General features: G+C 38.6%; 1 protein-coding gene across 4 annotated transcripts in view; it reads right to left on the bottom strand.

Annotated features, from left to right (window-relative positions):
• cacna1g (calcium channel, voltage-dependent, T type, alpha 1G subunit) overlaps nt 1-14,494 on the bottom strand; it is a 198,530-nt gene that overhangs the window by 72,479 nt on the left and 111,557 nt on the right. For all 4 annotated transcript variants that reach the window (XM_066704863.1, XM_066704859.1, XM_066704860.1 and 1 more), the window contains exons 18-19: nt 10,078-10,146; nt 6,432-6,616 (exon numbers count right to left, since the gene is read on the bottom strand). In XM_066704863.1, the coding sequence (XP_066560960.1) occupies nt 6,432-6,616; nt 10,078-10,146 (254 nt within the window). The remainder of the gene's footprint in view (nt 1-6,431; nt 6,617-10,077; nt 10,147-14,494) is intronic.

The following is a 14,494-nucleotide window of genomic DNA, read 5'->3' as shown; positions in this document are numbered from 1 at the left end:
GCCAAGTGCTGCCAAATAACGAAAACAAAATAAAGCAGAATATCAAATCTCCCGAACTTCAGCTGTATCTTTGGCTGTGGTTACCTTGTGTGTCTTTAGAGAGATGTCCTATAAGTTTCAGAACTGACATACAAGATAGAAAACTACATCCAGCTGTAATCATTATGGGTCTTGAATAAACAAACATACAAACAGGAAATTAAATATTCTCTGGGGTTAGCAAAACAATCCAGATCACAGACATGCTTTCCAATACAGAATACCTTTAAGATCTAACTAACTCTGACTAATAGGTTTTCAGTTGGTTTGCTGGATTTCTTTTTTACCCATAGAGGGCAGCAACATTCAATGGCTGTATGTATTTTAGCAGTACAGCAAGCTTAAACAGGACACATCTACTGCCACTGTCAGACTGTCCAACTGGATAGTAGAAATTAGCAGGATTTTAGAAGTGAAGGAAAGAAGCTATCTTGGACACTTTCTACTGGTCCACAAATTCCACTGACAACAGCCTGCTGTAAGCTTGGGCTATTGCACTGCATCAGCTTAGTTCAGTATAGACTAGGCTACTGTTTTACCACAGGGAAGAATAAAGCTGCTTTTAGGATTTCACTTTTCTCTAGCCACAAGAGAAGAGGGTTAATTTCACCTTTGCCCCAGCAGTGTTCCTTCTGCACTGCACACCTGTAGATCTTCCCTGCATTACTTACACACAGGCAGGGGCAGATCTGGCCTTTGTAGGTTGACCACTTCACTGAATTCTTCACATTTTGGGGGGGTTCAAAGTCATTTACCTTGGCTCACCACGCACCAGAGAGCCCAGCGACTGGCGGGATGCCTGTAAGCTTGCACTGTAATCAGTGAGGGGACAGAGGACATCCTCTGAATACAGTGTTGGCTGTGCTGTCTGCTATGTGTAAAATCCAAAGAGAAGACATCTAAGTTGTCTGCTTGTGCCTAGGCTCTGCTAGAACAAGGATATAGTGGTTAGACAAGCTGATTAGGACATTGGGACACAAATCAGGGTATACACAAAACATCAGCAATACCAGGTTAATAACAACAATAATAATAAGCAAATAAGACTCACTAAAGAAAGGACAGTTATGCGAGCCTTGTGTCTAGTACATTCCTACTGTAGAAAAAGCTGTCTGGATCAGATCATAAAGTGAGAGGATGCCCAATGAACAAAGGGCCCTTAACACAGTTGTAGAAAACACCACAGTAAATTAACCATCTTTTCTGCACAACAGTTCCTTCTGCTGGACAACAATGTTCTTAATAACTGTGACTGAATAAATACAATTAAGTAAAACAAACATCACACCCTGCACAGAATGGTGTATAAATGAACCCGAGAGACACCTTTGCCTGTTGTAGCCTACAATTGTGACTGACAACTCCTGAATGTTCTGCATAATGTGGTGAAATAAGGCTTAATAATATCTCCAGTTAGACCATCATGATTACTTCAGAATGGCCTCACTACAGTTAATTAAGAACGTTTTTTATTTGTTTTATATGCCCTTAAAGAACTGCCTCACTCTCATATACCAAAGTGCTTTCTGGTATTTTCAAAACCCCTACAATAGAAACATCTCAGATTGCTGGCAGGGACAAGGACTTTTTTATTTTGGGCCAGTCCAAAATAATGCAATAGAAAGTTAGTGGGGCCAGACTGCATTGTATTTTATTGGATGTGGTCATTGCTTTTGTGAAGACGTGCCATGGAACTGTAATGTGTGCAGCAAGAGCTTGTTTAATAATCTTATCTGAAAGACGGATTTAATTTCTCAGTTTTTGGTCAAGAGGCTGCATTTTTTTGTTGTGGAGTCAGTACATATTTTAATCAAATGTGATCAACCTGATTTTTATCTTTGTGAAAATATAAAAGTAATGTAAATTAAGATAAAATGCCACAGGCTGCATACTCACTACACTGTAGTTTAGGTATGTTGAATTTTAAAAGCTGTTAGGTATTAGTCAGCTATTTATAAAATCATATGCATCATAAATCTCACCATACAAATTTAGTCTAATTTCAAATAATTTCCTGCAGAATAATACGGTTAGTATTCATCTTGGTTTGGGAGTAGGCATTATTAATGGAACTAAATTGATTGAAACATTCCTTGATTTGAGACTTTCAATCTGCACCCAGGCTTTATAGATAATTCAATTTCAGTAATTGAAGTTATACTATTTAATTTATTTCTGGATGCCAATTATAAATTACAAAAAACAACACAACAGTAAAACAAACAGCTCACACACAAATACGATGCAGCCCTTTTGTACTTTCAAGTACAATGACAAAGCCAATTCTCAGATCATACATAAACAACATAAAAAACAATATCAATATCAACACAGTCCAATAGTGTGGACTGTCCCTCCTCGCCCATTTCATGTGAATAAAAACTCTAAACAGAGAACTCCAAACCTTTGTTGCGCATTGTCAAATCTCTATTCAATTGCAATCACTGCTTGCAAGGCAGAGTTTGAGGTAATGAATGGAATCACTGATGTTAATCTGGCAGCATCAACCAACAACTAGGACAAAAAGTTGTACCGCCTGATCCATTCTTTAACGCGATCAGCTGTAACTTTCCGGCTGGCTGTAATTAAATCACTGTGTCATCTTCATTACAGAACAGCCCCAGCAGGAAGGCAGTTCCCAGCTGAGCTGCCCTATTCTTGTAGGAGAATGAACGGATAGGGAGTCGGGAACGACTGGCCTATTAAAGTTATAAATCAAGCCGCTCACAGACCTCCTACACACACAAATCAAAATAATCAACTTGTTTGGCTCCTGAATAGCTCATTTATATTTCTTCTTGTTGTGTACCAGGCTTATATTTCCAGTAGTAATGTAGGTCATACAGCTTCAGAAAGGTGAACACTTTTGCAGATTTGCTAATTAGTACTGAATAAATAAACATCCACAAAAGCTATAACTGCAGGCAACCAGGTGAAGAATCAATACACAATGGCAAAGGATAGACCTGTTTATTTCAACATACAGAGGAAGTCCAGATTCCCCCATTCCATGGAGGGCACTACATGTTAACCACAGGTAAATGTTTGGTTGATCTTGGGATCACAAGTTGCAATGTGCCTTTGAGGGGTCCAACGTTAACCAGCGAAATAAGCGCCATTTGAAGACTGTGATTGCAAGGGAAGTGATGAAACGAGCCTGTACGGTGAGAGAAGTGACGTGATTTCATTTGGAAGCCTATACCAGCCTTGAGCTATAATCAAAACATAAAAATCATACGATATTTCTTAATACAGTTTTACACTTTACTCCCAGGTCCATCTTCACCATGTATTAAGGCCTCACCATTTGAATTGTTTTTACTGACCATATACATTAGTGCAAACATCTCAAACACATAGTTTGCCTGCTATGTGTTTCTTGGTAATAGTGTCATTAATACCTATAATAAGTCTAGCTCAACCTATCAGCACACATTAGTCATTTACAAAGTGCAAGCTTAGTGGGGTACTTTGGAGTTTTAAAAGCAACTTTCACTGGCTGGCCTTGAAAATATGGTTTAAATTATAGCACTGTGCCATTTTCAGGGGGTGGGGAGGCAGTGGTGTGAATGTTTGCTTTTGGATTGTCTTCCCTGCTTTGATTTCAGTCTGGCCTAAAACATTTTTATTACAACAGAAACCTGCTGACTGGAGGGGGGAGGCAAGGGGATCTTTGAACATGCACGCTGCATATTTTAACAATGCACTGTTAGCATTCGTGGTTTCCCGGTCAATTAAAAAAATATTAACAACTTTGTCTGGTAAAACAACCAAAAACGTGCAAGAATGCTTTGTAATGAAAAACTGATTTAAGAAGAGAAAGTCGAGTAATTCAAATTTTTTGGTTTGAGTTTAGACTTCAGAGTTGCATACATAATGCTTACTATTTTACACTTTTGGTTATAAAACAAAGAAGGGACAAGACAGCAATACAGAAATAAGGAAACCGCAATGGTGTATCCAAAACTGCAAAACAGCTACATGCGTCATTTTAGATACAAATTAATTATGGCAGGGTTAAATCGAAGCCCTCACAGAACACAGAGCACGTCTCACAGTGATTTGTCTCCCAAGCTAATGTATCAGCAGGGTGCTGAGAAATATCTGCGGCAATGAAAATTAGTTTTAACATATAATGACTGAATGATAAGTGTGGAGGTTAACCTGAAGATTACACCTTGGAAACCAGCTTTTTCAGTACAACCCTTCATGACCAGGGCCCTGTGAAATTCAAGGGAAAACTGAACAACCAGGGTATTCAATGCAAAAGCTATACAAATATAACTGACCTGGACAATAATAAAGACATCAACACACCATCAATGGGCTAATTATACTGACCCACAGTAATAAGGTGCAACTGTGGCTGTTCTGCATTTGTGGCATTAAACATTTAAAATAATATACATGATTTTGCTTCTTTGTTTTCTGTACTCTCCATTTGTTTGTTTGTTTGTTTATTTAAAACAATAAAGAAGTGATTATTTTTCTTTAGGGCTCTGTTCATATCACATGTATGTTATGGTTTACTTTGTCAGCATATTTATACATTTGCAGATGAGCAAAAATGGTACATAGAAAACATTAAATTGGTCTCATTATAACAAGTTTAATTTGCACACTGACAATTATTGGGGAACATAAGATGCACAGATTTATTTCAGCTGCACTAATTCTAATCACCTTACATCCCATTTTGTGAAGAGCTTGATTGTTTCATTCAATTAATTAGCTACATTACTATGAAATGTTTTACAATACCTCAAGATTTCTGCAGAGAAATGTCTGAGAGTTTGGTTATTGTAGCCTCACCCTGCGTGATACAAAACTCAAACATCGGAACATCACAAGAGTTCATTCACACAATAGAACAGGGTAATTATATTATTGAAATATTTCATTATGTCCAATCAGCACAATTCCCTGTTGAACTGAAATGGTGTAGAAGTTCTGGTGGTACAAGATCATATCTCATAATTTGTGAGGACAAATTAAAAACACATTCATTTTACCATTGGTGGCTTTGAGTTCATTTTTAAATTAGCTGTATTCACGGAAATTAAATTACACACATGGCAGTGCCACTAAGACTTAATTAACAGTGCTGTCAGATTTATGAGTTTGGGGTGATTTTTTTCAGGAGAAGATTACCATTAAGATTGTTTATATGTGGGACCAATAATTAGTTATTGACTTAGGGTTGTATTTGTACATGGGACAGTTTGGAAAAACAACATGAGAACATATGAAAGGATACAAATGACCTTTCAGCCCATTTGGCACGCCATTAATTACCCAAAACATTTCATGCAGCTGTTTCTTGTAGAAGCCCAGAAAGTCAACTTCAACAAATTGGGAAATTAGTTCCAGACCCCCACAACTCATTGTGTAAATGCCTCCAATACAGGCCCATTTAAAGTTATAATGCCAAATCTAATTCCTGTGCAACCTCATCAGCTCCAGACTGCGCACAATGTTGACTACAATGGTACACAATAATCTGCTTCAGAGAGATTGGGAGATAGTGAAGCACGTAATTATGTTTTGTCTTTCATTCAAGACATTGTGGGGTTACAGTATGCCTTGGGAAGGCCATTTCAGCAGCACCTCTTGCCTAGAGGTCAGAGGTCACTGGAAGTGTGTCAGAATGGGCCCAGAACACTGAAGCATTTTGTAGTTTAATCAGGAGCAGGGTGTTAAAAGCACAACCACTATGTTCCACTTCACACTGAAGAGCAGTATTTCCTTGTTGTTTATTAAACACACAACTCATAAGCACCCCGTCAGCAAGCCAGTGCTAACAAAGACAGCTGCAGCTGTAGAGATCTCAACTCTGAAGAACTGATATGCTTCAAACAAAGCAGAACACACAAACATAAACACACACACAATTAGAAAAAATAATCAATATCTGATGAGGGAATGTCTTTTGTGAATTAGAGAACTTTGTGAAAAGAAGTTGAAGCTATATCATTGATGATCCAGGAAAAAAATCTAAACTATATTCAATGTACTTTGCAGTTGCCATTTTCAGGAGTATATTCAAATTAAATATACATATATTGGTATACAACCCAATCCCTCTGAGTGACATGCAATCCTGAAGCAAATACAATTTCAAAAAGAGATGGTTTTCATGAACAGAACGATCCTCTTGCTTGAAATGTGTGGAAGCTCTGGCCCCATCAGAAGAGAATGTGTGGCCAACTAGTGCATTAACACCCACAATATCTGCTTGTCGAGTCCTAACCAAGGCCTTTCTGGCAGAGAAACAAAACGCCTTACAGTAAAGGCACAACAGGATGTAGATCTAAAGCTCAGCTGACATAGCAAGTCATTTTTGGTGACTGAAAACCAAGAACCCATATCCCCGACCCCATGCTGGGCTGTACCTGAGGGGGCGCAGGGTCCGGAGCAAGCGCAGGACCCTCAGCATACCGAGGATCTTGGTGCCGCTGTTGGAGATCAAGGAGACCAGGATGTCGATGACCGAGATCATGACCAGAACCCCATCCAGGATGTTCCAGGTGCTCCTCAGGTAGGCCTTCTTGCCAAAGCACCAGCCCATCGCCACCACCTGCAAGAGGTTTGCCAGTCACATGGAGCATGTCAATACATTTTTATAGGTTATGTCCATCTGTTAAACAGCGAGCCCCCCAAGCCTATGATTGGCAGTGTCCAAGACGACAGACTCTTGCCCCGGCATTGTGAAGGAGCCCTGGCCACATATCATTTCTAATCGACATATTGATTGCAATCGCTGGGCCTCCGGGCTTTTTTGAAATCCAGTCCTGGAGTTGGATTACATACAGAGGTTTGATTGGAGGGAGATGAATGTTAGAAGACTTTCATGACAGTAAAAAAAGCAAGAGGTAATCAAAGCTGTTGCCTTTCCTTTTCCATAGACCTCTCCTGAGGGGTTCATGTCTGCTGGCATCCAATTACAGGTCATCTGGGCCAGATACAGTCTAAAAGTCTTAACTATTTCCATATTAAGGGTGCAGTTCCTGTCGATTTGCTGTAAAATGGCAAAAATCCTGGCTTACGTCTTCTAGTTTCCAATATAAGCTTCAATCTGTGCCTGAACACATCTCTCATCCTAGAGAGAAACTGGAGCCTGCAATTCTTATATGTCCCAAGGCCATACTTTTCTCTCCCCTGGCTTCATGTCATCGCTTTCCAGTGCTGAAAGATAATGATGAACCTCAAATGTAACAAATGAAAATCAATAATGCTGTCCACAGCCTGGCTGTGCTCCATGCCAGATTCAGATGCGTTTTGTGAGGCCAGAGTTTCAGTTTGGAAACATTTCTAACAATCCTCTCATTTAGTGTTTCTTCAGATTTTATGACTAAACAGATTAAAGCCATGCAATATTCCCTGCCCCGAGTTCTCCCTACAAAATGTTGGGTTCTCTTTAAAAAAATATTTCTTAAATACCACTATTTCAAGTAGAATTAGCCTCAGCAGTGGTTCCTACTTACTGAAATCAATGACACAAGCATGTGATAGCAATGGCCAAAGACATACAAATTATTGTAGAGTACTGTCAACTGAAATCACTGGAAATGTAGCAGCGACCTATTCTAGCTACTCAATAGCCAATAGAAAATGTACCGACTCTAAGTTGTCAGATAGTGACACTCAGTCAATTGTTATTGTCAATCAGAGTTCCTGTGAGAAAATTGCTTAAAAAGGAAATTGCTCTCTAATGTCTCTGACACAAGACTTCAAAAAGCAGTTGATTTTAAAACCCTGGATTAGTTTTTAGGCATCAGCGTCCAGGGAATTAGCAATTCTATTTAATGAATGAAACTGTGGAGGCTGTCACTGCATTTAGCAACCACACTTAAAGATTCCCTGAACCTCCCAGAGGGGAAAGTTCAAAGCTGTTTAAATAACAGGATTCAACCTCCTAAAAGGTGAGATCAATCTTATTTACACAGAACCTCTTTCTACACACTTCTGTATGAACCTCAGTGTGTGCACTTGCCAGCTATGTAATTTATACAGTCATTTAAAGAATTCTGCTTAGAATGGCACGCACATCTAATTAAGGTTAAGTGTTACAGCTGGAGACAATAGGCAAAGTCATCACATTGTAGCTGAAGTTCCCCTTAATTAGCTTTCTGTATTTCACATTCCTTATAACCTTGTTTTAAACCAAAAAAACGTCTGAGGTAACAAATCATAAAATGCCCATGGAATTTGGCTCAGCATTTTAAAACTGCCATTCTTTGTTAGTTTAACCTTTCCCTCGATATTGCATTTAATATATACTTCAAATATTTATTACCTTTCATTTCAAAATAAATATGACTTTCTTGTACAGAAATCCATCAGTAAAGTGGCAATACATACATGTTTGAACACATTATATATATATATATATATATATATATATAACCTCTGAAAGAGATTTATTGTCTGTCCATTCAATTAAGTTTGTAGAAAGTAAAATGTTGCTTAATTTGTTAGTTAGTACACTGATATAGTCACATACTTAAAATACTGGCAAACATTTTCAGATATTTAGTTAAATAAATATTGCTTTCCAAACTGCAGGCAATTTCTCTTGTTTCTTGTTTTCTCTTGATTTAATTCAGATGATTTGAGTTCAGAGGGTGCCAATATTTATGATTAAGGCCGCTGAAAATTCAGAGCATATTTCAAAGAAATTCACAGTCATGAAGAAAAACTAAGAATTTCATGGAGCATCACAGTAACATTTATGTACTGTATATCAAAATTACTAAAAAAACATTCTACTTAATACTTGTTAAAAGTTCACAAACATTACACACCAATACCAGAGGCACATACAGAATTGAAGCATTTCAATATGTATCCCTGCAAGTAAACTTTTCCAAATAAAACATTGTAATGTTGGAAGTCACAGTTTAAACAATAGCTTTAGATGTGTTGACAAATCACTACAAACAAATAAAATAAAACATAATTTTGGATACAGAAACAACAAATGTTTACCTTTTTTGATAAACTAAAACATTTTAAAATTAGTTCTAGAAGCTGAATTATGCATTATAGCCAATCTTAAAATTTTAACCATTAGAGACGCTGTCAACATTGATAGTAAAATACAAACATATTATATCTGGTTAAACTCTGTAAAACATCAATCTATGTCCAGCAAACTATAACAGTTCCATTATCAATCATTTCTTCATCCAGTCATGGTGAGCTGGAACAGAGTATACCCTGGACAGGAAGCTTGTTGTCAGTCTATCACAGGGCAGCACAAACACACACCCAACACAATAAAGGGCAATTTAGAGTAGCCAATCAACCTAAGCTGTCTATCTTTGGGACGTGGGAGGAAACTGGAACACCTTGATAAACCCCATGCGGACACGGAGTGAACATACAAAATCCACACAGGCAGACACCCAAGGTCGGGTGTCAGGAGTTCTGGGGCAGCAGTGCTAACCACTGCACCACCATGCCATGCCATGGCTATGTGAAAACATATGAACTAAACAGGGAAAGTGAGGCTTGAGGCAAAATATGATAAGTAAAATAGAAACGGGAAATTCGTGGTAAGCAGTCAAATTCACTCTTTACGTGAAATCTGTGTTATGACTGAAACTATGTGAATATCAGGGAGAAGTATCTGTACCCTGTTCAGTTCAATCAACTGAAATCTCTACTCATACTCCCTACCATGCATCAGTCAATCAATCCATAAATGTAGACATTTTAGTTTATATTCACCCATTTATCAACTCAATTAGTTTCCAGTGGAAGGTGCTAATACTTAGGTGCTCATAATGGCTAACCTTCAGTAAAATCTTATATAACGGCTCAAGTTCTCTTTCCTTAATTAAGTGATTACTGCAGCACCCTTACAAACAGGGCAGTGTCAAGTGTCCATTTTCTGCAGGGCAGGGAAGAGTGCATTAGTGTGGATTAAGGGAAAAGAAAAAGGGTTCCTGAGTGGTTGAGGCTCTTATTCTCTTGTTTACGCTGTCAGTTTGATATAGCCACCCCACAGTGCCAAATGTCACCCCCGTCACCTACCTTTACTGTCATCTCGGCCAAGAAGATCACTGTGAAGATGTAGTTGGACAACGTCAGGAATATGCGCTCCTGTGGAGAAAGCCAGACAAGCAGGGAAGTGAAGGTTGAGTAAGTGTAGGAATCATAACTAATTCAAGCCTGGCTGGAAGACATGAGACAGTGGAACCTCCTGCACCCCTCCTCACTGATACAAGACAGCCACACAGCAGGAGGTTCAGAGAGAGAGAGAGAGAGGGGGGGGGATGTACTGAACATGTTTAATAAATGCGTACATGGCTTCCTTTTGAATTTGAAAGGTCTGCTACTCAAAGCCCAGCAAAATTCCCAGGTGCACTGCCATGACCTGAATACCTGGTCAGTCTAAAACCTCCAGCACGTCCCATAAAACAGATCAGAGACTATAAAATAATGAGGACACCCCTGATTGGTCAGCTCCTGCATAAAAGCAGGGGAGGGAGGGGGAGGCAAGAGGAGAGTCTGGGTGAGAGCAAAGAGACAAACAGTGAACAGAACAAACAAACAAACAAACAAACAAACAAACAACTGACTGGTAATGAACTCTGACACTTGAACTTTGGACTGGATTTTTGTATTGTGGATTTTGACTTGGCTGCTGCTTGTCTTGTTGTTTCATTAGTTACGTGTGTAATTTAGGGATCTGTGTTTCTATTTAGGTTAGGTCAACAAGGAGCTATGGTTGTGTTTATAGTTTCTGTACATTTGTTTAGCTCACCTTCTCACTGTAAATAAACCTGCACCTCCTTCACCCTACTCCCCTGCCTCCGGGTCGCTGTTTCCACACGAGAACCCAGCCATAGAGCCCAGGCACTGTGTCCACCCCACACGGTGTCACAAAAGTAATACATTTGAAGAACAGCTTACTGCAGTGTCAGACTAAATAATTTTTAAGCAATAGTGTATTATTCATGCAGGTAAAGCATAAGATCACCAGTTGTGTAGCCAATAAAGCAAATATTTTAGTTGTTTTATTCAAGTTATTGCATTTTCCTCACTGTGAGTTTACTAATAGGAAAACATTTATAGTATCATGGTTGAGTTCAATAACCGTATGATTTACTAAAGTAAAAGTAGCATTAGCTTTACAGAATTGCTCTGTTAAGCTTTTTTAAAACTGAGCAATTCATAACGTAATGTGTTTCTACTAATCATTATTTATAGATTTAAAACTAAAAAGGTACAGCATGATCACAATCAATAATAAACAGTACTTTTAAAGTCAATAGCTGATTATTATTATTATTAAAATCACAGCACGATAAGTAAAAAAATGACTGTTAATGTTAAGTTGGTACTGATAAAAGTGCCACAATAGTAATAATAATAATGATACCATATCTGTGGTGAAAAACGATTACATTCTGGAACAATAATAACAAATAAAAAATAAAAACATTTTATTCACCAGTCCCCAACTCTCTGATTGCAGGAAGAATATTCAACCCACAACAAGGGTGTATGACTTGGAAGTCCTCCCATTAGATTATATTGCTTATCAAATGCAAAAGAAAACAGTGGCAAATTTAAATGTTTTTTTATGAATTTTGGATTAAAGCAGAAGAATTTCCCAATTCTATTGAGGGTGAAAGAAGAGTTTATTTAATTTGGTCACCTTTTGACAAAACAAAGGGTAGGAAAAATTAAAGTTACACCAGGTTAAACACCTGATGATGCCTAAATGTAATAGCAAAATATAATGAACTAGAACATTGTGTGCACATATGGAGGAATGAAATGCCTTACACAAGACAACATTGTCAAATCATCAATCATCAATTGTTTCTCTGTGATTTTAGATTATTATATCCTAACGATTACTTTTATTATTATTAGTTAATGCCTACAGCACTGTATGTTGCTCTGATCAGGCTCCTCCCAATTCACAGCAGTGCATTTCCTGTGAGTTCTTCACTATCTCATCACATTACTATCAGGACATACAGCTGGAGTCAGGCCGTTCAGACTTGACACCAGTGTGACCCACAATGTGAGTGAAACTAAGCTTTTCACTGTGCAGCGCAGCATCGGGCACTTCCACTGTGGCTGTGTCCTGCAGGGGCCATCCTGCTGCTTTCCACTATGTGTTCATCGCGCCCCTCTCCTCCTGATAAGATCAACTGCCATGCTCGTGTTTGCACTGCTTCCTCTCATTTGCTTCCTCCCCCAAGCAGCTTTCAGATATCATTCATTTCCAACATGATCTAGTTCTGACCTCCTAATAGGGAAGCTCTGTAGATGCCCTTTATATTTATGACCATTTCGAACATATTTAGAATTCTCTGATGGGCGCCAGGGCCCTGCAATTCCCCCACAGACACACCTTCGTGCCCATCGTTTTATTATCTTTTCCTTTTAAATGTGTTTGGGCAGTCATCTAACTGACTGCAAGTCAAAGACTCACAGTTTTAGGAAAATATGCTTTAATCTCCAACAAAGGATGCCTCTATTGTGCACATGCATGTAAACTAAAGAGGTGATGAGAAGAGTGGCTTAGAAGGCCAGGTTGGGTTAGAGTGTAATATTTTGCACAGATTCCCAGTGTGTTTTTAGATATTATTTCTACAGAGTACACAATGGTGGCAATGTATTGGAATGTTTTCACATTATAATCATTTCTGGCTGCAAATAAAGAGCATTTTCTGATACATTAAGTTTGTAGAAGCCTTAACCCAACACAATGGGGCTGTTAGCTTTCAACATACTTGCAAAACAATAGACAAATTACTATGAGGTTAAATGTGTTCAGTAGAGTACAGGCTTTAGTGAACTGCTCTGGAGGAAGACAAGTTGAATAAAAGCTTTTGTTTTAGAAGTGTTTTCTGCACATCTAAAAAAAAGTCATGTCAAACCTACAGATATCCATAGCATCCTGTCTACTTTTATTAATAACCATCCACAGAGGTGTTTCCAAATTCATATAATTGCTGAGTGATGTATTAATTGTAGCCAGGGATCTGAAAAGCTAATACATATTAAATCGGTTAGTTTTGCCAATGAATAAAGTTAAATTGTATCTCATGGACCATTTGAAACACAGGCTTTAGGCAAAGTGCACCATGGCAATTTGGCACAGGATGGATACACTGATCTCACACAGCTGTCTAATGCCAGCTTCACCGTAAGCGCAAAAAGTACACTTTCCGAAAAAAGGATGCAAAATAGCAGAAACAATGAACGCAGCTCTAACACCAGTGCGAAGCTCACGGGTGCCCCGTAAGTTATAGGAGTCGCTGCTGTGCAGCAAGCAGATGTGACCCAGCCCAACTAAAGCCCATCCTAAGCCATCAGTGCTTTATTAATTGTGTGCTGTCCTGTGAGGAAAGCCAGTCACTGCTGGCAAAGACGCAGTTCAGATCTGAACCAGAACTGTCTGGGCTACAGCCTGCACTCCAAGCAGAGTTTTGTTCTCAGGAGCTGATGGATGGATGTGTGTTGATTTATTCTGCTCCACTGTTGAGTTGCACCCCCCCCTTAGACACCAGAAACAAAAGAAGTGACAGAACTGTTCAGGAGCACTGAAAGCAGTTCACGGGAGCATAATTTTGTTTGGAGTTTCAGTGATGCCAAATTGTGTGCTCTTAAGTGACACATTTCAATGGGGAAGGCTGATGTGCAACATGCAGATTTTAGAAAATGCTTCAAATCGGAGCAATTACAATGTCATTATAAAACACCATGTCAAACAAAGCAGCACCAAACACACACACACACAGAAAAGGAAACAAAAGAAAAATGTATATTATGTATTAGTATCATTATGTTTTCAGATAGAACTACTGTGGAAGTGGGCATGGCTCAAAGCATGTCAGACTTCAGTTTCCAGAGCCCTTAATTCAGTGCTGCACTGCAAGCTCATCTGGGCAAAAATGGACCCGACCTTTCTATGTATCAACATACTGAAATTAGTCACTTAAAGCACAGAATTCTGCACAACTTCAACTTGTTTATAAACACAACCAGTGTTGCTGCTTCTTACTGTAGAATTTTCTTCTTTGGAAGAAGAAGCAGTGGAGCAATTGATGAATGTCTTTGGACATGTGAATAAAAATATTGCCATAAAGCGATGTGTTGCTAGAAGCTATAACATCTTGGCTCCTGTTCCAATGAAGACATTCCTGTTCATTACAGCTGAGAACATAGCCTTGTTCTGGAAGACTAAGCTGGTATGTCAAAATCATTTGCTGTGACAGGTCAAGCATGAACTTCCAATCTATTAGCTTAATGCCTTACTGACAGGAAGTATATATATATATATATATTGATGCACCCCAATACCACCTGGCAGTAACACACAGAGTGTTTGGTTTAATCAGCATACATGTCCTAATGGATATAGTCAAACAAATCATAACTGTCATACAAAATGCCAATATACAGGTAGTAGACAAAAAATTGCAAC

Source organism: Amia ocellicauda, chromosome 5 (genome assembly GCF_036373705.1).
Source record: "Amia ocellicauda isolate fAmiCal2 chromosome 5, fAmiCal2.hap1, whole genome shotgun sequence".
Classification (NCBI taxonomy): domain Eukaryota; kingdom Metazoa; phylum Chordata; class Actinopteri; order Amiiformes; family Amiidae; genus Amia; species Amia ocellicauda.
The sequence above is the reverse complement of the archived record's forward strand: the minus strand, read 5'-3'. Positions and strand labels throughout refer to the sequence as shown.